Source organism: Chaetodon trifascialis, chromosome 10 (assembly GCF_039877785.1).
Source record: "Chaetodon trifascialis isolate fChaTrf1 chromosome 10, fChaTrf1.hap1, whole genome shotgun sequence".
NCBI classification, from domain to species: Eukaryota; Metazoa; Chordata; class Actinopteri; order Chaetodontiformes; family Chaetodontidae; genus Chaetodon; species Chaetodon trifascialis.
This window is the reverse complement of record NC_092065.1, coordinates 10,069,002-10,093,021: the sequence shown is the minus strand read 5'-3', so window position 1 is coordinate 10,093,021 and position 24,020 is coordinate 10,069,002. Positions and strand designations below refer to the sequence as shown.

General features: G+C 41.4%; 3 protein-coding genes across 5 annotated transcripts; 1 reads left to right on the top strand and 2 right to left on the bottom strand.

The window, feature by feature from the left end:
• On the bottom strand, positions 1–1,893 carry fancf (FA complementation group F). Its single transcript, XM_070971731.1, has 2 exons — positions 1,855–1,893; positions 1–1,573 (listed from the first exon to the last, which is right to left on the bottom strand). Exon 2 carries the CDS (start codon positions 1,517–1,519, stop codon positions 497–499), a length of 1,023 nt encoding a protein of 340 aa, XP_070827832.1. The 5' UTR covers positions 1,520–1,573; positions 1,855–1,893; the 3' UTR covers positions 1–496.
• A 652-nt stretch (positions 1,894–2,545) lies between these two features.
• Positions 2,546–20,427, top strand: LOC139337226 (growth arrest-specific protein 2). Of its 2 annotated transcripts, none has more exons than XM_070971730.1 (8): positions 2,546–2,769; positions 6,455–6,616; positions 9,026–9,156; positions 12,774–12,915; positions 14,209–14,272; positions 14,419–14,641; positions 14,732–14,839; positions 18,664–20,427. In XM_070971730.1, exons 2-8 carry the CDS (start codon positions 6,472–6,474, stop codon positions 18,874–18,876), a joined length of 1,026 nt encoding a protein of 341 aa, XP_070827831.1. In that variant the 5' UTR covers positions 2,546–2,769; positions 6,455–6,471; the 3' UTR covers positions 18,877–20,427. The 2 variants fall into 2 exon arrangements, with proteins under 2 accessions (XP_070827831.1, XP_070827830.1); XM_070971729.1 differs by having other exon boundaries at positions 2,633–2,769; positions 12,771–12,915.
• On the bottom strand, positions 20,383–23,882 carry svip (small VCP interacting protein). Of its 2 annotated transcripts, XM_070971732.1 has the most exons (5): positions 23,702–23,882; positions 23,335–23,398; positions 22,997–23,047; positions 22,006–22,119; positions 20,383–21,695 (listed from the first exon to the last, which is right to left on the bottom strand). In XM_070971732.1, exons 1-5 carry the CDS (start codon positions 23,863–23,865, stop codon positions 21,681–21,683), a joined length of 408 nt encoding a protein of 135 aa, XP_070827833.1. In that variant the 5' UTR covers positions 23,866–23,882; the 3' UTR covers positions 20,383–21,680. The 2 variants fall into 2 exon arrangements, with proteins under 2 accessions (XP_070827833.1, XP_070827834.1); XM_070971733.1 differs by lacking the exon at positions 23,702–23,882 and having other exon boundaries at positions 23,335–23,599.
• Positions 23,883–24,020: the final 138 nt, after the last annotated feature.

Genomic DNA, 24,020 nt, shown 5'->3' with positions numbered 1-24,020 from the left:
GTCATCAATTAGATTTTTATTCTTTTACTTTCCTATAAATTTATCCACTGTGTTGTGTTTCTGTTGAAAAGTGGCTAAAAATGCAGCATAAAGAGTTTAAATGGAAGAGATACCTCTGAATGAATGAATGAATGAATGAATGAATGAATGAATGAATGAATGAATGGACAACGTTTGAGTTTTGTGCTTTTCATGTGTATTTTGCACTGAAAAACCTGAGGCTGTTCTTTGATACGAATGCAATACCCGAGTTTCAGTACAGATACCAAATCACACAACGTCTTGACATCATCCTCGAATACGAACATGTTTTTCTACAAAACAACTTTTTTTGATTTAATGAAAGAAATGAAATTTCTTCAATGTTATCTAAACCCAAGCAGCCGTATCAGAACTCATAGACTAAATACAATAAATATAGACTCAATATAAACTCAAAGAATAAAATGTATCCTCACATTCAGCTCTATTTTGGACATCTCTGACAGACTGACAGTCACTTATTAAATGCTGACAGCAGGTCTCCCCACACACTCAGACCTCTGACATTAAAGTCTCCATCAGAAATTTTCAGAGCATTTAGCTCATTTTCTACATCCTCCCTCAGAGAGGGACAGGCCTCAAACAAGGCCTGAAAGTGCTCCGTCAGTTTCTGGAAGGACACTGTTCGGTTTGTGCTCCTCTGTGCCCATTCACCATCACTTATGCTATACTCCATGTCAGCCGCCCACTTTTTCAGCACATCACAGTATGCATCTCTAAATTTCAGGTGATCTTTGGCCAGGTCTATAAGAAGTGTAGGAGGCAGCGCAGAGCACATGTGCTGCAGCTCACTGGGTTTCTTCTGCAGCCAGTCCAAGAGGAAATCCTGTGAAGCGGTTTGTGCAGCTGAGTCCTTCGTTGTCAGCAGAGCAGCAGCGATGACCAGACAGAAATGTTGTCCTGCTCCTTCACATCCCTGGAGGACGGAGTCTAAAAAGTGCCCCGCTTCGCTGCCTTGGCTCAGCAGAGCACCCAGCCTCTCCATCAGCATCGACCCCTGAACCTCAGCATCAGCACCAAAAGCTGACAGGTCTGTAAGAGGACTCAGGGCTTTACAGGCAGATTTGCACTGAATGATGTGGCTGCAGATGCCGCTTACATCCTCATACTCACTCTGCTTGGTGTTTACAGGACTCATAGTGTCAAATAGTGCCTTCATGATGGAGAAGGGCAGCTCAGGATTGTTCAACAGCCCAACTAGCAGCAGGTGCTGACACCGGGAGAGGTCTAGGAAGGAGACTTCTGAGTATCCAAGAAAGACAGCTCGCAAACATTGATTTGTGATTTGCAGCTGCTTCTCCATCGTCCTCCTCATTGCAGATTTACTGTGGAACCTGGAAAAGATGTGTTCGCAGTACCGGGCCCAGTGAAAAGCTCTGGACAGAGTTTGTTTATCCCACTGCTGTACCTCACCGCTGTGCGCCGCCACGGCCAGCAGCTCCACCGTGCTCGACAAGTTCCTCAGCACCGCCTCCATGTGGCGCTGTCTGCGTTCACAGTTCAGCCTGTGGGCGCCACTGGTGGACAGTCACTGTAGAAGACAGACAACATTCATTTGCCCAAACTGTCTGTCTCTGCTGCCGAAAAGCTGCTGGAACGCTGTTGAGCTACTTACCGGTCTAGCTAGATTGCAACGGCAACAAGTCAACAAACTATAGCGTTAATCTGGACTTCCGGTAGCACGTTTTAAGACAAAGTCCTTTTAAACAAATGTCGCTTTTAAGTAACATCTAGTGTTACGCAGAAAAGTGCATACAAAGCATTTACAAAGGAGTATTTTGTGGAAATTAACATAGTTGCTCTTGTACTCACTTGTGTTTTGTCTTTCCTGTCACCCGACTGCCGGTTTGTGCCGCTGCGCATGCGCTCCTGAATCTTCAAGTTTGGCCAACGTTTTTCCTTCAAAATAAAAGCCATCGAAAAACTTACTACCGTAAAAAAAAAAAAAAAATCTGAATTGAGAAACTAACAATTCACACAAGTCTACACACATTCCCCCCCCCCCCTTTTTTGGTTAATTTTCTGGCTTATATACACATTAATGTTATAATTTGTCTATATTGTATGGTCAAATCTAAAAACAAAGCCCGTCTTACTCAAGAAAACATTTTCATTCATGCATTTCTGACGACAGAGCTGTTCACAATTTACATATTTCTGATTTATCTGCTTCACGGTGATCGTCATGTAGTAACATATATTTACAAGTGCAAATCCGTGTCATTCAAATGTAGTACTCACAACAAACGTAACTGAGGGTTTGGCACAGACAGGCTCTGTCAATTGGAGCAGATTACATGGGTACGCAAAAAAAAAAAAAATAAAAATAAAAAAAAGTCCATTCAAACATAGTGTATCGAAGGACTGAATTTCTCGTCCTAACCTGCTGAAATCAGTCCTGAAATACTGAGGCAATAGAAGAAGAAGAAGAAGCAGAGAGGAGGGAGGCACTGCCAGCAGGATCAAACTTCCCTCCCATCAGCAGCAGCAGCAGCAGCAGCGTGCTGTGAGTGTAAATGTGAGTGTATGTGTGCATGTGTGTGCAGTCAGTTCCTTGTGCAAATGCGCAGTGAGAAAGACCAAAGACCTCCCCAGCCTGCACTGGTTCAGTGTTTTGGAGCCTAACCTGTGGGTCGGTGCACCACTGTGAAAAGCATGAAAACTGGGACCCCGCAGCTCACAGGACGAGTGAGAGGAAGGTGCGCACCAACGAGCTGAACCCTCAGGGTGAGCACAGATAAGGAGCTCTTTTTGCACTCATGCAAGACATTGTCGCTGCTTTCCTGTTGCCAGACGAATGCCAGACTTTTGAGTGTCTTTATGCATATTCTGTTTTAGGCTGGGGGGATAATTTCTGCTCGTCTCACTAGAGGGCTTTGCAGAATAATGTCCTCCTCTGTTGCTTGTTTTAAATTTGGTGCTCGCTTTTTGAGTTAAAGAGTTATTACTTCTTGATTTTTTATTTCTCTCAAATGTAATACAAAGCATCTTTAGTTACACTGAATCTCACATTCTTTCTTCAGCTCTCAGTCATTCCATTGGTTTTAATTAGAGGTTGCTCAGCTGGATTTAAGTCACAACTCATCAAGCGTCCTCCCTTGATCCTATTTGCAGAGTGGTGAAATGTCTGTTGCGGCTGTTTTTATTTGTGACAGTTGTAAAGGAGGAGACAGCTTTAAAATCTTATTACAGCTTTAAATGAGATGTGCAGCCAAGTGTTTTAAGAGGCCAATGCAACACAGTCCAAAACCACTTTATTGCACTAAATTCAGACACAGCACCAAAAGATCTCTATGGTACAGGAAAAAGTCTGAATATTAGTCAGTATTCCTGCCATGTTGTCTGTTTGTTGATGGTGGAAATGTTAAGCCTACAACAAAGGGGTCTTTAAATAAAAGCCAGAGGCAGTTCATTATGTTATGAAGTATTAAGACAGTATCACAGCTTAGTATTTATGACACTCCATGTGTTGCATTAACAAACACAAGAGCGGTGTGTGTGTGATATGACTCATGATATTGTGGATATATAAACAAGCTTTGTGCCGCCGGCTCTTTGTTTTCTGTAATTGGATGTTATATCATACAGGAGATTAGTCTGCTTTTGCTAATATTTTCTGTTTGAGACTTTGAACTTTATTGACCACAGCTGATGACACAATGTGATACCGGAATACAGCGCTCACACACAACATGCAAAGTACTTTTCTGCCCGCAGAAACATGCTGATCCCCCTTGTTTAAATGGACAAATCAGCCTACAGATCAGTTTACTGTTGTAGAGGAGAAAGGCATGAAGGTCGGCGAGGGTTAGGAGGACAGAGCCACTTTTGTTTTTCTACTAATTGATGTGATTCAGAATGTGCCTTTCCTGGAGCAATCTGCAGCCAACCATGGCAGTTTATGATGACTTCACTGAAGTCATGAGCTTTTCAGACTGAGAAGATATAGTTGGACGTCTCCGTACTTTTGAATATCTGTGGGCTGTAAAGTCGATCTCTCCTGATGTTAATCCCGAGTCTGCCATCAGATTCTGCGTCACATTCTGAAAATATCATCACTAGATGAAGCAGCAAGTTCAGCAGACGGCTCATAAAGCAGAGTGGTGGTGTTGGCTGTGTTTTTGGCCTGCAGCTGAGGAGGTCATGCTACACTGTGGTGAGAAGAACCAGGTATGTTTAACAACAGCTGGTTGTTTCTTTAGGCCTCTATCCTGGGAAAAGAGGGGGAAACCCAGTATGATGTTAATTCACGATCCTCCAGAGGAGAATGCCGCTTTTGAACTCTTTGTGTGCAAGGCATTTTTCAGCTAATCCAAAGGGTTTTGCTGCCCATTGACAGATCTGTCAAATAATATGTTTTTATTTACACATGCCACCAGTGAATGGGCTTGTATGAATGGGTCTTGTACTGTGAGACATGAGAAGTTGTCCCAGTGCCCTCGTTCTGTCTGTCAGCCTGCACTGCAGTGGACATGTGAATATAGCACCTGTGTGTGAGTGCTGACCTCCAGAGTTTAGTGTGTGTTCGCAACGAGGAGCTCTTGTCCTCCGGAAGATAAGACGACCTTGGTTGGACATCAAGGTCCTGATGTCCAGCGTTGCACCACAGTGTGATTTGGTTACAGCCGACTCCAGGGGGACCTTGAAATGTTACACAGTTTTAAAGGTCAGATTCCTCACATTGTGTTACACTCCCTGGTATTTGGAGGAAATTTTCAGCCATCACAGACCGTGGACTAATCATTCATGGCAGTTTCGCTTCCTTGTTTGAATAAGCTCTTCTTATAATTTGCATCAACTATCCTGTTGCTATTTGCCTGCCACAGGGGAATGTAAGATGTTCCTGCTCGTGTCCAAACTGGAGGCAAAACTTTTTATACCCAACAACACGCTGCATTGTTTTCAACCCACAGTCTGAAGAAGAGTTTAATGACAACGAAATAGAAAGGATACAATAGAACAAAAAGTTATATCAATCATATCACCAAGTTATATATATATATTAGAACTTTTTAAAAGAGCCCCATTTTTAGTTCCCATTTTATTCTATTTCTTTCATCTTAATTCTTGAAAAGCAGTGCCTTGATGACAGCAGCCTTTGGACTAAAGTAGGCCTTGAGTGAAAGAAGTCCTCAGTATCCTTGTGATGCCACCATGTCTAAGCCTTGAAGCTGTCTTCTCCATGTCTGCACTCCTTCCATGTCAGAGTAATGGCAGAGGTGACGGCAGAACCCGTGCCTTCGAGCTGTGAATATTAGCTGCGCAGCTGTCAATGTGTGTTGTTACTCTGCTCAGGTCTTACATCTGGTGCCCAGTTGTTTTGTCAATTACTCAGTTGTCTCAGCAGTAAATCCATTAATGGAGTGACACTGGACTGAAATGTGAAAGATTTTCACATTATAGCTCATACAGTGGCCGCTTTGGCATGCTGTTGCACGTTATTGGAAAAGACTGTGAGAAATGTCTCATTTGCTCAATGACTTCACTTTGCAGGCAGTAAGTAGCTGTTAAATATTGCTCTGAACATTGATGTCGAATACAGTCTCTCCATCAGGCTGTAATGTAAGGCCCTCTGCAGTGTGGACCGGACTGGATTGATTTAGTCTATATGACAGACTGTATCAGGGATTGCAGTGTAATCTGAAGGAGCTCTTTGTTTGTGTCTGCTGTTTGTTGAATAGAAGTCCTCTCTGTATGAGCCTGGCTGGGATAAAAGTGTCTCTTGTCCAGTGAAGAGGGGACAGGAACTGGGCTGTCAGAGTTCATGAGAACGTCTCATGTCATCAGGTGGACTGTAAACCAAACCAGGATTTGGCAAAGAGGACAAAAGGACCCAGACTTTCTCGTATTAATCTGATCCTCCTCTAGTCCTGTTGGGAATACTGGGCCTGAATGTCAGCTGTTACTGAGGAATATTGTTGTGATGATTTAGATCATGAATCTGAAACAAAAATGCTCAGACGGTCTTTATTTTCATGGGTGATTCCTTCTGTCGTCGTAATATCATAACGTTTGTAACTACTTAATGGCAGTAGTATAAAGATTAGAGCTGAAGTGATTTATTAATTGATCATTTTAATCATTTTTCAATTTAAGATAAACATCATTTTGTGGTTTCAGCTTATCAAGTAAGAGGGTTGACTGATTTCCTCTGTTTTACATTGTGGTCAACTGAACATCTTTGGGTTTTAGACCCTGTATTTCATCAAAATAAGATATTTAAAGAGACCACCCTGGACCCTGGGAAATTATAATGGCAATTTTTCCATTTTTTTCTAATTTCCTTATTGATTTCCCATATACATTACACATAGCTATGTCTGAAGTTCCCTTTGCAAACTCACACTGAAGCTATACATTGTGTCACTGTTTGTGCTGTTTTTGTGTGTCTCATCCTCTTCCTCTTCCTCAGGCTATCAGTAGGGAACCATGTGCAGCTCCCTGAGTCCCAAACAGCCCAGTGGCCCCGGCCTCACAGACATGCAGCAGTACCACCAGTGGCTGGCCAGTCGGCATGAAGCCAGCCTGCTGCCCATGAAGGAAGACTTGGCCCTGTGGCTCACTAATATTCTCGGTAAGCAGCACATAAAGGCATGACACATCGGACAACGTCCTGCCTTCCTAAATATCTTTGCTTCTCAATAAATCTATCATTTCTGTCACTGGAAGCTTTAGATCATAAGTCCATAGGCATAAGGCATTTCAGTGCATATGTGTAATTATCGAGGATCAATACGATTAGCAAAACAACATTGATTTACACAGACAAAGTGGGTCTATGTCTTGTTGAAATGTTTACATTTATCTGCTGGTAATTGCCATAAAATTGTTGTATTAGAAGAATGTATTTCAAAACGTAACTACGTAACTACATAAAAAGTAGATATATTTTATATTGTTGCACTGTTGTGCCTCAGTTTGAGGTAAATCATTTATTTCCCTGAGAATTTGCTGACTTTGCTAACAAATAAAAGGTGCTGTTGCTGATTCATTTAAACACTGTCCTGTCTTGGCTATGAAAGCATTAATTGAATGAGTATTGTTGATGCTTGCACCACAGCACCGGACTGGAATCATTCTGAAGCTCATTACAAACTTAAAATGTGTGAACCAGTTTCCACAATCACACACTCTCCTGTAGATTTTCCTTAATTGAATAATGGGTATCATTAAGAGTTGATGAATAATGCACAGCCAGTGGTGGAGAGAAGGCAGCAGAGGGGACTAAAGGGGAATAAATCACCCCATATACTTCTTCAACAGTGGTGGCAAAACAAATGCATGAAGCACTGTGAGGATCAGGTTTGAATTCAGCGACTCAGGTTATTGCGTGTATGAAAAAACGTTTCAGGTTAGCACATGAAAGACTCAGTATGGTATATTTGAGTCTGGGAAAAGCAGTGTTTATTCGATAAATAAAAACAGTTCACAACAGTTGACAAAATTCAAGACCTGCTTCCATGTGCTCCTCTAAAAGATGTCATTTGGCAGGTTTAACTGTGGCACCAGTGACTGACCAGTGTGGACACAAAAATGTACTTGCTAGCAAAACACAACACACAAATTCTTAAAATTCCTCCACCAGAGTAGGTTACAACATAAGAATTGTTTGCTTAATTTCTGTGAGCAAACTGTCTGTTAGCCAGTACTTTATCAGCAATTCAAGATTTATTAAAGACTGCATGGTTTTAGGAGACATAGTCCACTGATCGCCTCATTATTTGAGGTTTTTCTTCTAAATTTGCTTTTGTGCTTCCTTAGCTGCACTTAATTGTCAATCAAATGGGAAGGTGTTGCTCCATGGGACATTCTGCAGAATGCATGCGGTCCAACAGCCATTTCTCAAATCAACTGGAGGCCAATTAAGTTCCCGAAACTGACTCCCGCCTGTGTGTGAACAACTTAAAACAACTTCAGTATCTTCCCTGTTATCTCTGGCGCTCGGCATGTTTGTGCTGGAACCATCTGAGCTAGAAAACTCTGGTCTGCTGTGGAGAGCGATCAAGGACAAGAAAAGAGTTCAGAAGCACAAGTGTCCATGTGTTTCCAGTAAATACACAGCACTGAACCAGTTGGTTGGTTTAAGCCATGTTCTCTGTGTTGGGCACAAGAAAGAAGGTGCAGATATGCTTAGCGGGGTTCACAGCTTCAGGTAGGAGGAGCGGTGCGGTGTAACGATGAGTCCACTGATTGAGTGGGAGGCGGGTGCTTGGTTATACCGATGAGTCATGTTTTTGTTGTGATGGGAAGCTGGAGGGACTGTGCAATTTATAGGACTGAGTATTTGAGTTTAAATGCTTCTCCGAGAGCCCTCTGGAATAAATTTCCCTCATACAGCGAGGCAGAGTTTGAGCATATAAGACGGGAGCTCGCTGAGTATTTCTCAAGATTCAATCTCTCTTTTCTGGGCTCAATTACAACATTTGGAACTCATTAAACGTCGAACCCCGAGACCCCTCCTCCTATAAGAAACAGAAAGGGGATTTTAAAAAAATCCCTCCAGTTTCTTTCCACAGACACCCCCCTGCCACCACCTCCTATTTCAGAATGATCTAACTTAGAAGGAATGGTCCTCTGGAAGTCAGTCAACTGGACACCACATGTTGATCACCAATCTATCTCTGCAACTGTGCAGGATAATGAGGCATTACCGCACACAATCAGATGTCCCCTTTTCATGTGACCTTGTATTTTGCCACCCCGCAGTGTACTACCAGAAAATCCCCCCCGATTCCCCCAAGTTATGTTGTAATATTTTAACATTTGGCTTCTACAGAGCTGCCTAAGCCCAGCAGTGCAAGCCAAGCTCAATCAGCCAAGTGGTTTCTGAGAGTCAATAACATTGCTTCAAGTTCAGTTTCAACTGGGAACGGACTGGGGATTAAATTTTATTTCCTTATGCTGTATATATATTCTAAAATGAGCATTTTTATGCTGAATTTATTGCTGGATTCTCAGCTTTCTTTATGTGTCCCCTGGTCAGGTCTGGAAATCACCGCCGAGAGCTTCATGGATCGCTTAGACAATGGCTTCCTGTTGTGCCAGCTGGCTGAGACACTACAGGAGAAGTTCAGGCAAAACAGCAGAGACCTGCCTGCTTTTGGAAACAGTAAGGTGCGGATAAACCGTAGGATTACAGTAGTCTAGCATGGTAAGGGTTAAGGTGAAAACACTAATCTGGGAGCCAAATCTCATCTGAAAGTGTTCTGTTTGAATGATTTGATCGATTCTCAGAGGGGAACAATCATTCAGGCACATTAGATCATTGTAACTGGCAGCCATTATTTCAACAATTCTCCTGCTTGATTAGAAAAGAATATGAAATCCAGACATCCATGTTTAATGTCAGTTTTCTGTATTGCCACATAAATAATGCAGTGGCATCAGGTTTTTCTGTGTAATTCATAGCGACCAGAGTGCTTGAAGACAGCAGTATTGATGATTTATTGACTCTCACTGAGACAGGAAACAGCCCAATATTAGATTTCTGTCAATAAGATCAATAAAAGATATACTTGTAGAGTGCTTCCCATTTCTAAGAAGTGCTGATGCGCTATAATAATCTCTGAAGAGTAATAGAGAGACACTAAATAGCATTAAATTTGATTTCCACCCTTGTTGGTTGGTTTGGTCAGCTCAGCAGCGACCATGAATCCCAACTTTGCGTGGAGCTCCACAGCTCCAGAAAGTAGTGCACAAAGGGTCTGATGGGGGATGGGGCCTGCAGCCTTCAGCAGGGCGAAAAAGAAAAAAACTGGTCAAAAAAAGAAAAAATAAGGCTGGCAAGGACACATTAACTGATGGGGCCCCACATCCCCTGTGAGAATTGGCAGAAATGTTTATTTCTTGTGAGCCTTGAATGAAGGTTTAATGAATTTTAGAAGATTAAAGGGTGACCTTGCAGGTCATTGTTATTTAACTCAAGCCATCTTTGCAGTCGTATATTTTAGAGGGTCAGTGCTCAAGAAAACAAACGGATTGGGATGCAAATCCTTAGACTGGATCAACTTCAACTTGCATCAACTTCAGCTTGCACTGCAAAAGGTTTGATGTCTTCAGCATAAGAAAACATTCTATAGACCAGTCTATAGAAGTCCAGATAGAGTTCGTTTACATTGACTGGTCTGTAAACTTAAAATCTGGCTTCATGAGAGTTTGAAAATAGAAATAAAACTGTATTTAGTGTTGAATATGACTATAAAAGCAGTATCTTGCAGGCATGAATGCATATTTTTAATATCTCTATTTACTGGCACGTTGAGCTGACGCCTGGTGGGATTACGTGTTTCTAACAGAGGGAAACACTGATTAGGGCTCGTGTCTGTCCAGAGGAAAGGAAGCAAAAGACTCTTTTGTCGTCTCTTTAGTGAGAGTTGTTGATGTTTGCACTGAGGCATCACAGCGCTGATGACGATGGGTCTCCTGATCTCAGTGTGAGTGCAGCAGCACAGATGTGAGGAAATACTTGAGGTCAGTGACCGTGGGACGGCAGAGGAGTCACTGAAATAGAGGAGCCTATTGATGGTGGAGGAGAACAGAGAGACAGAGCAGAGGAGTCCCGAGACTCATAGAGGTTTACCCTGACTTACAACACAGACTTTGAAATCAAACCAAGTTGCATTATTGTGTTTTATAGCAATCATGATTTATTGCTGTTTGTCCTCATTATAGCTCCTCACCGCTCACATTATAGCTTTCAGTTTAATAAGTCATGAAAGGTTAATCACATCGTCCATGCCTGATACACTGTACCTCATCTTATGTCAGTTTAAGTTTATAGTTCATGTCAAACAGTTGTTGCTTTTCATCAGCTTATCGTGGCATTTTGCAAGCTGTAGCTGTTTACAGTTACAGTTTGCCACTTTAAAGAGAATTCACATCTGCTTTGAAGCCTTATTATTAGTTGGTGTGTGAAGTTGGACTAAATGTTTCCAGCAGAGAGAAACGATAAATCCCTTTGCAGATGCTGTCTTCTCACATGTTTACATCAATCAGTGTCAGCTGCAGATGAGGGAAGACAATATTTATTTCTTGTCATATCACTACCATGTGACAAGTTCAATACACCCCCCTAAAATGTATTGCTATACTGTGTAAATTTGAAGCAGAAGTTCAGCATTTTAGGAAATATGCTTATTCTTTTCCAGGTAGAAGGTTGATGAAGTTACACTCCAGTGCGTAGGATCAAAGGGAATGTAGTGTTCATGTTTTCATTAGTGTAAAATCACCTGAAAATAAGAATAGTCGTCTTTCGTTACCTTAGGATGAGCTCTTTATATCAACAGAGCGAGCAGGTCCTTTTCCACGGAGTCCGCCATGTTGCACTGCCATGTTTCTATGGTAGCCCAGAACAGACAAACCAAACACTGGCTCTAGAGAGTTACTTTTGCATTTTTTGCATCGTTAGCAGCCACTGCAGGTTCTTCACGCTCGTAAGAGGAGCGTGAGGTGATGGGTATTCAGTTGGTTACAATCTGCAGCTTCACAGCTAGATGCCACTAAGTCCTACACAGTGGCCCTTTAAATGTGAAACTACAGCCAGCACCTGGTTAGCTTAGCATGACAGGACAAAAACTGGAAGTGGGGGGAAAAGCTAGCCTGGCTCTATCAAAAGATAACAAAATGTGCCTATAGTAGCTGCGTTGAAAAAGTTTGCTCCACAGCCCCGAAGCTTTAGAGAAGGTGCTGGTAGGCGGATTTTGTAACTGTTGGGCAAAGTCAGGCAAACTGTTTCCCCTTGTTTCCAGTCTTTATTCTAAGATGAGCTAACTGGCTGCTGGCTGTTGCTTCATGTTTAGTGGACAGATGTGATAGTAGCATAATCTTTCAGCTAAAAAGCAAATAAGTGTATCTCAAAATGTTGAACTATTCCTTTAAAAGTGTGCATGTGCAGCCGTGATAGTAGAGGTGTTGAGAATATACTACAGGTCTTCATGAAGTTTCTCATCTTCCCGAGTGAAAGAAAATGATGTGATTTTAAAGCAAACTACTAAAGCTACTTCTTTGTTATTAGCTCTCATCCCTTTAAACATAATGTCTTCTAAATGTAAAGGTGCAGGTAATTCAGTAAGCCAGAAATAACAACATGCCAATCTGACTGTTAAATGAATCGACACTGGCAATGTGGTCGACATTATTTCTTCAGGAATGCAAAGTAATTCAACAACAGAAAGGATCCCAGAAAAAGTCAAAAGGAGAGCCTGGAAAGAAAAGAAAAATACCCACAAAAGCCTGCATATTTCCAGCATGAGCTCATTGCACCTTTCTCATAGCACAGACACACATATCCTGTATAAAACCACAGCAAGGCGCATAAATCTCCCCGAACAGACCGTGTGGGGGCTGAGACCCATAAGCATGTCATTTGATCCCGAATCATAGAAGGCCTGGTAAAGCAGCCCTGGTTTTCTAACCCGCCATCTCCCATATTGATCTGAACGGAAAAGGTCCTTGATCCTGAGCTGAAACCAGAGCCTTGGCAGATGGAGAAGAAATCAGTGTAGATAAAGAGTGTGTGGCGTTACGTTCTGATGGAAATTCTGGGGGTTGGGCTGCGCAAGTCACATTGGTAGCCCTTTGTTTTCTTTGTGTCACACACAAACTAAAAGTCATATTCAATTCAGTGTCCAGGTACTATCCATCAATGAAAGTTAGGGGATATTCTTCATCTTAGGTTCACATTTGTGTAGCGTACATGAAGACATCTGCTAACCTGTCCATCTCTCCAGCAGAGTATTCCCTATCAGAGGATACCATGTCGGCAGAGCGCTCCCTCTGGTTCCTTTTTTGCACGGGACAACACAGCCAACTTCCTGGCCTGGTGTCGCAAGGTTGGAGTCGGAGAAACATGTCTGTTTGAGTCAGAGGATTTAGGTGAGTGTACACTCTTTCTGCAGTAAACACCAGAATGCTAGAAAATCACAATGTTGGACAAGCAGGGCTGCCTACAAACAGGCTTCAGTTTCCTCACAGAGATACAACACAGTTGGGCTTTGGCTGTCACTGGCACTACCGGGGCACTGGACTCAGATTTCTATCACCTGTGAATGGCGTGATTGTGCAGGTAGAGTGTCACGCAGGTTGAACTGCTTCTCTCTGTTTCCCCCGTGAGGCTCAGCGGACTCACATCTCAGTGCTCCGCTTCAGCTCCTCTGACATCCACATAAAGCTCACAAGGGCAGCGGTCTGCTGGGAGCGCTGTGATGGGAGCAGCTCTACCTGACCATAAGTGTGCATCTCAAAGACTGTGCTCATGCACAAAATGTCTGGAATAAAACAAAGGGATCACAGACAGAAGGGTGTGAGCTAGTAAGAAAGTAGGCCAACGCTATGCAAATGTTTCCCTCAGCCCAGAGTAGGGACATTTTGCTCTCTTCCCTCTTCTCTCTCAGCATTTCATCTGTCTCTCTATTCATGGGAAGGAGTTTTGCATGTTTTGTAGCTGAAATATGCTTACAGTTACGGTATGCCTGGACTGAAACACTGTCCTTACAATCAGGTGTACAGCATTTGACCTTGACAGTGACAGAAATACCTAGATAATTCATGCATTCCTGTAATTCCTGACTAATGGCTGATGGGCCATCGCTAAGCAATTTCAGCTATGCTAATCATTTGTGAAGGCCACGTTACACACAGCAATCTATCAACACTGCACTGTCACATGCAGCGGACGTGTAATTGTGATATAAAATGTTGTGAAAATACTTAAAAACAGCTTACACGGTTTTCTTTCTTTCTTTCTTTCTTTCTTTCTTTCTTTCTTTCTTTCTTTCTTTCTTTCTTTCTTTCTTTCTTTCTTTCTCTGGACGATTTATCAGTTCAGCAGTAGTTGTGACAACACCAGGTTTGCTATCATGTGGTGGATATTCTGTCTATAATGCATGTGCGTGTCACCTGTAGTGTGCCTCTTGCATCACTCTCATTGTCTGATCATATATTCAGCAAGGTTGAAATAAACACCTCAAGCCTCCACTGTACGTATATTCATCCAGTGCTCATTTGAATTTGATCTGACACAAACAGGACTGCAGAGGAGAGCACCATCTGAATGCATGAAGCTAATTTTTGTGTGCTTCTTACCACTCATCATCACTCATTGTCTTTTACCATACAATGTCTACATACTGTAATTACCCAGCGCTAAAGCCTCATCTCCTCCTGTAGTTCTTCATAAGCAGCCACGAGAGGTGTGCCTTTGTCTTTTAGAGCTGGGACGGATAGCATCACGGTATGGTCTCACTTTTTATATATTCTCTTTGTTTATTTCAGTTCATTCATGTCTATCTTTTCCATTTCCTTCTTTGGGTTGTTTTGTAGATATTTTCTGAATTCTACACTAATGGAATGACATTCATCTTTGTGTCTTTGGTCTAGGTACAATGTGGAGCCTCCTGGCCTTATAAAACTGGAGAAAGAGATTGAACAAGAAGAGAAAGCACCGCTACCACCTCCATCACCTGCATCTCAAGCTCAGCCTCGCCCTCCATCTCCCTCTCTATCTCCCACCCTGTCTCCTTCTCCTTCTCCATCTCCATCTCCGACTCCCACCAAAGTCACTTCCAGCAAGAAAAGTACAGGGAAGCTGTTGGATGATGCTGTAAGTTAGCTGTAGTTTACTTTACTTTTGCTTCTACTTTTCATCAGGGTGGAAACATTTGTGATATATTTATCTTTGTGTGTGTTATAGGTAAGGCACATCGCTGATGAACCCCCCTGCAGATGTCCGAATAAATTCTGTGTAGAGAGACAGTCACAGGGTCGATACCGTGTTGGCGAGAAGATGCTTTTTATCAGGGTGAGTCCATTAAAATAAGGTTGAAATGTATGCTGCACCAGCTCTTAGAAAATTTGAACAGTGATGGGAAAAGTATTAAAATACTTTAAGTACTACAATGGAAAAATGTTCAATTCAAAATGGAAATCCTGGTTTCTCTGTCTAAGTGTTACTCTACTGTCCCTGAGTTCAATATTGAAGTACCTGTCTGAGGATGCTACTCGTACTTCACTACTTTCAGATGCTGATATTGTACTTTTTATTTCACTACATTTATTTGACAGCTGAAGTTATTAATGGCTTTACAGATTAATATTTTACACACTAATCACATAATCAGCGTCATCTAGCCAATGAATTTGTCAAAGCCTGAAAAAGTTCAAATTAGCTCCACTTTGACCAACTGCAACATAAACTTTTGTGTACACATCAGTGTCTCAGTGGTAATAACCCAATGCTGCCTAATGAGTACTTTAACCTATAATCTTTAGTAATTTTTTCCAATAAATGTAATTCTGCCTACATATATGTATACTATTTGTTATCTTATCATCTAACTATACATTACATTACCAGAAAAAAACTTTACTCTGCAAAGTAATTAGTAACTGCATGCTGGATAATTAGAGTAAAAGTACAATATTACCCTCTGAAATATAGTGAAGTAAAAGTATAGCCTGGATAATAATCAAGCAAACTCCAGTGTCTATAAACTGAGCTGCAGGTGAAAATATATCTCATTCAAATGTCTTTTCTTATTCTACATGTTTTTTTTTTGGTTGAAATATTTACAGCAGAACACAAAAGCAAAGAAAACCTCACAAAAATGACACAAAAGTTTGTATTTCTGCTGATGCAATTTCATCCATTCTATTCATTTTCAAGTCACTTTGGGGTTGACAACAATGAAGTCTTGCAGTGCAGCGCAAACCCCTCTCCACTCACACAGCATATGGCAGTATGTTGATATTTGGGGCTGGCTTTGGGATGAAAGTAACCCATCGTGTCTGGAGAGCCCACCTTTGCCGTGAGGTCGCATTTACTGGTAATGATATTCCGACAAAGTCCATCTCCAGCCAAAAATTGTGTGGCTCCCAGGCTGCAAAAGGAAAATAACATCCACACATTTCCATATGATGCCATGACCAGGTTATTACTTGGAAAATATTTCACTGAGCTGCATCACCCAATCCTGGCTATTGCATTAATTACATCTCATAGTCACACTGACTCCATCAGCTCAGGAAATGTTTCTGGACTTTCTCTGAGTAGAGGGATGAAGAGTGTAAGAGAAAGATAAATGGAGGCTAACACAGCTTGATTAGGGAAGTAGCATTGGTCCCCTTGGGATTCTGGTTACTTGGCAACCCACAACCAGGCTTCACACCTCTAAGTATGTGATTCATGGCAGCCATACGCTTAGGATGTGAAGACGTTCAAAAGAGAGTTTACTCTTGAGTGTCCTCTGCTGTCGGCCCCTTATATTGCAACTACAAATGTCCAGTCTCAACCAAATCAAATCTCAGTCATTGTAAGGTTTGGATGAACAAAGCTGTCTTCAAACGTTAGTGAGGACAATGGGGTTCAATTTTCTGCTAGAATAACATCAACAGCATAAATCTAAATATGGATCAAGATGTCATTTGTTGCCTTTTCAATGGCTGAATGCTTCAGTCTTCACTGTGTTGCTGAGCAACCAAGGACAAATGGTGAGAAGCTCACACTGTTGTTCCAACGCAGTCTGGTGTACAGCGTACAGTCTGCACCACGTTATGTGCCAAGTTCATTTATACTGCATGTATCCAAACCTCGGGAAGAGCAAAAGAAGAGGATGGACATGCACTAGGTGTTGTATGCACAGAGCAGACGGCTCAACAGTAGTAAAATCTCACTAAATTACCTGTGTATTACCACGTGATGTCACGTGCAGTTACAGTGTGTGACATACATCATTTGAACAGGCCAGAGTCAGTGTTAAACCTCCTTTCCTCTGTCTCTCAGCCAGCACAGACAAGATGCTTTAATTAAAATTCCTCACATGGTTTTACCTCCCAGCAGCTGTTTCCACTGAAAAGGCATGAATACAGTAAGGCCAAGTCTGTAGGCAGCCAGAGAGTGACGACAACAGTGGCGTGCAGCACATATAAGAGTCTACTCCACAATTATCTGTACATGCCTGAGAGACTGACCTTCTCAGCTCCTGGAATAAATGAGGTGGTTGTAGCCTAAACAAGGGGGCAGAGTAACATCACAGTGTTTGTGAGAAGAGCTGTCCGAGCCCAGCCCCGGGCCTCTGTCCTTCTCTGGCCTGCTGAGGAGGGAATGGGCTCCAACAAGGGTCTTGTCCCAAAGCAACGTGATTGAAAACCCTCTGCATCACACAGAGCCATTAAATCCACACTCACAAAGCCTGAAGGCCTGGCGCTGGTGATTGGAAGCACTGCCCCACCAGTGCCCTCTTGATTGATTCTTTTAAGAGGCTTATAAATGTTGAATGCTATGCTGCTGCAGGGCAGGGAGCCTCATATCCAGCCAGACTGAGGTGACAATCTCATGAGGTAGTTTACCCTTTTTATCAAACGATTTAGTTCAGTGTTTGTCTGGAACATTGTCCTACTGTTTGAGTTTCTGAAGACACATGTGGGCTCCTAATAGTCTTTTTTTTTTTTTTTTTTTTTTTTTTTAATATTTTGTCTTAGAGGGGCATTCAGTGAACAAGCTTGTTTTAATAGAGGTGTAATGGCATGTTAATGAGGTAGGGGGGTTAATGCTCCATAGTGAAGCAGACATGTTTTATGTCCTCAGCATCTGGGGAATGTGAGCATCTGAGCATCCAGTATATCAGAAGCTTTTATTTCTTCTTCTCTTTATTATAATGGTCGATATCACCATGGTACCCAACCTTGAGAATGTGCCCTGACCAGGCAGGCGGCATCATTTGGAAGCAAATGTTGCAGATGAAACGACGAAAAACACTGCTGCATATTTATGCAGCCATGCTCACGACCTGATAACCGTGAAAATTTGTTCAGACATTCATGGTCCCCAGAAGATGAATCCTACTGACTTTGGTGATCCTCTGACTTTCCCTGTAGTGCCACCATCAGAGTTTTCAATTGTCCAGTGAAATATCTCAACATCTACAAGATGGAATGGCACAAAACTTTGTGCAGGTGTTCATGGTTCCCTGATGAAGAATCCTAATGCCTTTAGGGCTCCCCTCTTTCTCCTAGCACCACCTTGAAGTTTGCCTTTTTGGTTTTGAATGAAATGGTGAATTCCTGCCTTTAATCTAGTGTCATTATCATTCCAATATGTTAGTTTACGACTCAAGCCTACTTGCAAAAGTAATGGCAATCAGCTGCGTCTAATGCTAGTTAGCAAATGTTAGCATAATATCATGCTAAACTAAGATGGTTAGGAAGCATTAGCTTGTTAAAATTGTCATTCTGACCATGTTAGCATGCTGACATTAGCATTTAGCTCAAAGCACTGTTGTGCCAAAGTCTCACAGATCTGCCAGCACGCTGTGGACTCTTACTCTTGTTTATTATGTAATTCCAGACATCAGTGAGATGAATCAATCATTCTGTACTTGGCCGTAGCCTGCTCAACACGGCATTAGGCTGGTAAGAGATGGAGAAGTTTCCCTCCAGGGACATCAACCAGTCCGAGGCCCCGAACATCAATCAACAACCTCATGCATTAAAGCCGTGCTTAACTGTTTCTTCTGCCTGGGAACCAAAGCCTCAATCAGTGAAATGGCATTAGTCCTATGGAAGGAGGGGCTCAGCTTTGACACACTGACATTAGAAGTGGCTCTATAATCCCATTTCTCTCTACAGATGCTGCACAACAAGCATGTGATGGTGCGTGTTGGCGGAGGCTGGGAGACCTTTGAGAGCTACCTGCTGAAACACGACCCATGCCGCATGCTCCAGTTCTCCCGGGTGGAGGGCAAGACGTCCCCCATCAGCAGCAGCAAGTCCCCCAACATCAAGGACCTCACCCCTGACAGCTACCTAGTGGTGGCAGCCCACTACCGCAGCAAAAAGTGAAGACATGAGACTGAAAAGTGCCATTAACAAATCTAACACAAAGGATGACTTCTTGCCATTGTTTACTGCCTAATGGATGAGGCTAGGTAACATGTGCCTGTTCTGGTACATATTATGGCTACAGACACCACTGCATTCCTGGAAAACACACTTTTTTCATAGTAGTGCTTTGGTTTTGTTTTCTCTGTCTATGAGAATTCATTAAAAAGGATGTTTGTGAGCAGGTGAAGCCTGGAGTCACACCAGTGGGGCCTCAACAATTTGTTTTATTAAGTTTTACATTCCAGGAAAAAGCTCTGAGAGATGTGTCAGTCATTGCAACAAAGCCTAATGAGTTCACTGGGTTAAAGTGAGGCTGTACATTTTCAATCCCTCACTGTGTTTTAAGCAATATATATATATCACTTATAGTCAGTAGAAACTTTACAGGTTGTAGCACACCTGCTCCTTTCATATAGTCAATCAGGCCTATGGTGCCTGTCTGTATTTGTTGTACATGCTAAAGTAAGAACTTTTTCTGAATCACATTAAGTAAGTGGTGAAAGTTTCAGGACATCTAAGAAGACAGTATTCTTTGGCAACCTGGCATGTGATAGAAAGCTGTTTGACGGATATTATTACCTAAATGTTCTGTAGTACATTCAATACAAGGGTGGCTCTAATTTAATTTAATCTAATCTGGGACATTAGAATTAATAGTGGAAACCTTACTGCCCAAAGAAATGTTATTTACCAAATCTTTTAATTATTGCCCTCTGTACTCTCTTCTAGAAACCAAAAATGGGTCATAAAATGTTATGGCTTTTTCTTTATAATCTTTTTTTTTTTTTTTTTTACACTGAGAAAATAAAGCAATGCTTAGATTGTTTACATGTTGAATAACTATGCAATGCATTTTTATGCTATTAATCATTTTAATAATTATTATTATGACTCCTGTTTTGTATAATTTCTATTGTAAGAACATGGACAATCACCTGTACAAGATGCAGCATGTAGTTAATTGGAACCTCATTGATTTGTGATTGATAATAATATTCAATTTGTTGTGTTACTGACCCCTAGAGGTAGTGCAATCATTGAAACTTGAATAATAATCTTTCCGAGGTGTATAGTCTTAACATTTAATAGATATAATTCACATTATTGTTCTTTTTTCCCTGTAAAATGAATGTGGGTTTGGTTTGGAATCCCAATAACCCAAATAAAGTACATATGTCCATTTTCTGTTTTTAGATGTAAATTTTCAATAAAGACATTAAACTTCACTGGAATTAAACCCTCATTTAAATATGATATATGGAGACTGAAAAATATCAGCAAGTGTTCAGTGGGATCAACTGTAAACTTAAAAAGTCTGTAACTTACGCATACATTTTGGGGGATGAGTAAATGTCTCAGCTGCAGCATGTTTCATACTGTATCACTGATCACATTAACTAAATCTAAACCTTCTATGAACTTGAATCATTTTACTGTGAAACTTTACTCATGAAACCCACACAAGAGTAGCAGAAATGTGATTTATTGTAGCAAATAGCATTGGCTGAATTTCCTGTTCTACAAAACGTCAAGAGCACCGGAAGCATTTGAGGATCAAGTGAAGGCTGTAAGAAATGCACTCAGATAAGCAAGTCAAAGTAAATACTTCACTACGCACTGTACACACTCCACTTCTTCTTTTCCTTCTGTTTCTTCATTGTAGTGTGTGAGCAAGCATATTTGCTGTTCACCAAATGTTGACAAACTGTGCAAATAAATGTTTAACGGAAGCTTCTGTTTGTCATATGGCAATTCACACAAACACATTCTATGTCTCGTTTAAATTAAGCAGGCATCACATCAGTGTTTTGCATACAGCATAATTCAATAAACTCAAAATGTGCAGAGAAAAAAAAAACAAGAGGGGCTCTATTGAAGGAGCAGAGACCAGTGCAGAGTGCTGTAGGGTCACTGAGGGCGCCTCCTTTTCATTTTCAAAGGTTGGAGAATATTTCAGTGTTAGTATTCTGCAGCTGCTGCACATTTTTCATGTATGTAGGCTGTGCTTTAAAATAACATCAACTTACATTGCCTTCATTCATTAACAAGGACTCCCATGTTGATGTGCTGGTTGTGAAAATACCCCAAGAACGGGCCTTACTAGCTCAGGACATATCAACGAAGTCATGGTACTGTTTGCACTAGTCTTTGTGTTGCCAACAAATAGAGCCCTTAACAAGGTGAAATTAATGTATAGTCATCCAACATTAAGCACACTTAAACTTCATTGTAAACATAAACTGTTTGATTTGTGAAATGTGTCATCTGAATAATGGATTCTTGGAGAGGTCATACAAAACGTAAGGTGGCTAATGTGGATTTACAGTGAATATTGATCCTCGATCATGAAAACCAAAAACAGTGCAGTGAAAAAGCTTTAGTGTTGAGACACTGCTGGACTTCACAATCATATTCTTTTGTGTTAGCTAATGTCAAAGCAAATTAAATCAAACTGTTACAGCAGGATGTGCGTTTGCTTGCACGTTTCTGAGTCATCCCTGACTCGTCCAAAGGTCCAAACCGGCTTCTGTAACTTGGCAACGAGGGAGCAAGTCCTGCTGTCCTGTCTGTAATCACTTCAGACTGTTTTGCATGAAGCGTGACAACAGTGGCCGTTTGTCTCATAACATCATAAAAGAGGCAAAGAAATGTATTTTTAAAAATGGACAGCAGTTCAAACTTCTTTCAGGTCATCTTGCAGCAATACTTCACGTTGTTTCAGACTTCTGAGTTTAAGACTTCAGGTTTTACCATGTAGAATTTCAGCCCACCTGCCACTAGAGAACAAAGAGGGAGAACCTTGAGAACAATCTCAAAAATTTGGGTTAATACTTTGACATTACCTTACTTACTTATCTTACTTACTGGGTTTAAGGTTACTATATTACAGTTTAAGAATACAGCTGAGTAATACATTAAAAAAACATGATTTTACTGTGTTATGGTAACACCGAATGTATCGACCTGTCCCTTCTATCTGTTTAGCAGTGATCAATGATACTGATTGGACTGGACCTCAGGAATGACACTAATGATGCTCCTGCTGCCCGAGAAATCCCACAGCTTGAGGGTAAATACAGAACTAACCTTCAACCCACCGCCACCCGACACAGAGGTGGTCACCGCCTGTTTCTCAATCTCTTCCTGTTTTTTCCTTTTCCTTTCGACTGCCTCTGGATTTTTAACACCCCTGTATGTTGTCTGAGAAAGACAGTGGAATACGATTAAGCACTAACAGGCCACGGCTTTATTAAAAAAATGTTCATATCTTGTTTACATGTTAGAAAATACATACAAGCAAAGAAGTATTATTATTTTACCACAACCTTTTAAAAAACAAAGCATGTTAAAACACAATAGCAAAAGGGCATTCAACTGCCAAATGAGGCGATTCAGGTGAGGCATAGAGCTCAATGCTTTCATCTGTGGTAGTAGAAGTGTGAATTATCAGGGTGCCAAGAGGTTCAAAGATGGAAACAGTGACTTGGAGCAGAAACGCGTGGTAGATGAGCCAATCCAAAAGACTGACCCGGCCAAGAGTTTTCATTCTGGCCCGTGTCTACTCACCTTGATACAACTTTAGCATGGCTCTTACGGGTTTGCAAGTGTCTTTTCTGTACAACAGAAAAATCACTCACTACAATATCAAGGGCATCTGCCTTGCATGGGATGTATTATATTCAACAAAGGGTACAAAGTTATACTATACTCAGTTACCACATTATTAGGTACATCTGGCTAAAACAAAAGCAGTCTGACCAACCCTGCAGTAAATCATATCTTTGTAAAGGTTATAATGTTTTGTTTTTGAGGACACAGTTCAGGAGAAGTGTTTTGCTGTTGAACTGCAGTGTGTGACAATGAGAAGTGTTTCTGATGAGTTTAGAGGAAATGTAGGACACGCAAGACAATTCATTACAAACAACAAATGCCACCTTCATGATGACAGGATTTATTCCAGGGCTGTTGTCTTTTAGCTCGATGTGCCTAATAACCAAGTGCATCAATGCACTGCTCTGAGAGTTTTTAGCTCTTCACACATTGATAAACAGATGCAACCGGATCTAAAATAACCCACCTCTTTTTGTCTTTTCTCAGCGGCCTCTGCTAATTGTCGTCTTCTTGTCTCCTGAAAGAAAAAAACACATGAAAAACTTATAAGCTACAACTCAAAGCAAGCAAGCTGACTGTGCTGGGCCTGGAGCATACTTAACATGCCAGCGTTTGCAGAGGCTAAACACAGACAACGCCTCCCGAGCATTACCTATTAGGGCCTTATAGTGTTCGACACATGATGAATCAAACATGGCGATAGCTTCAATGACAATTGATATTACGTATTGTAAAATACAACATTCTGACTTAATGTTATCTAGTGACACAGCTGGTAATAAAAGTTTTAAGAAATTCACTTACTGGATCTGGAGTGACAACAACGTCGTCGGCTGCTCCACCAAGGCACGGTAAGCACATCCCCATACTTCAGTTGTTATTCCAGACAGAAAAGCAACGTAAAATTAAGTTATCAGTGTCTCGATTTAGCCTAGCTAGCTAGCTAGCTAGCTCACTATGCTCGATGGTGAGTTTCAAATGGCTGGGCTGGCAGTTAAGGCTACAGAAGCAGCAGCTTCTACTCCAAACGGCTCTTGATGGGTCGTTTGGCATAACGTTACCGTTAGCTATCTGCTTCTGTTAGCTACGGTAACGTTAGCATTCTAGCTAGCAGCTCGGTTAGGCTACCACTACGTCTCCTAAACACCTATTAAGTTATTTCTCCTCACACCTCTTGTTTAATCGCGTCGGCATTTGGAAAAGATCCGTTTGAAAGTCGGGCGTCTTGGGCAATTTTTTCCCTGTGAGTTTGTTTTGGTTGTAGTTCAACTGGCTGACTAACAGGCCAAGGTAAGTTATGTTCAATAACCTTAAGTTAGAATTTTCAGCTAGCATGCTATCGCACAAAAGTAACCTAACTGTCATGTCAACAACCAAAAACTACGAACATTATTATTGTTCTACATAGTCAATGGACCATAAGCCGTTGTAGCCTTGACCTCGTTGTGTTAAAATGTGTTCACTGTAGAATAGTCTGTGTAACACGATTT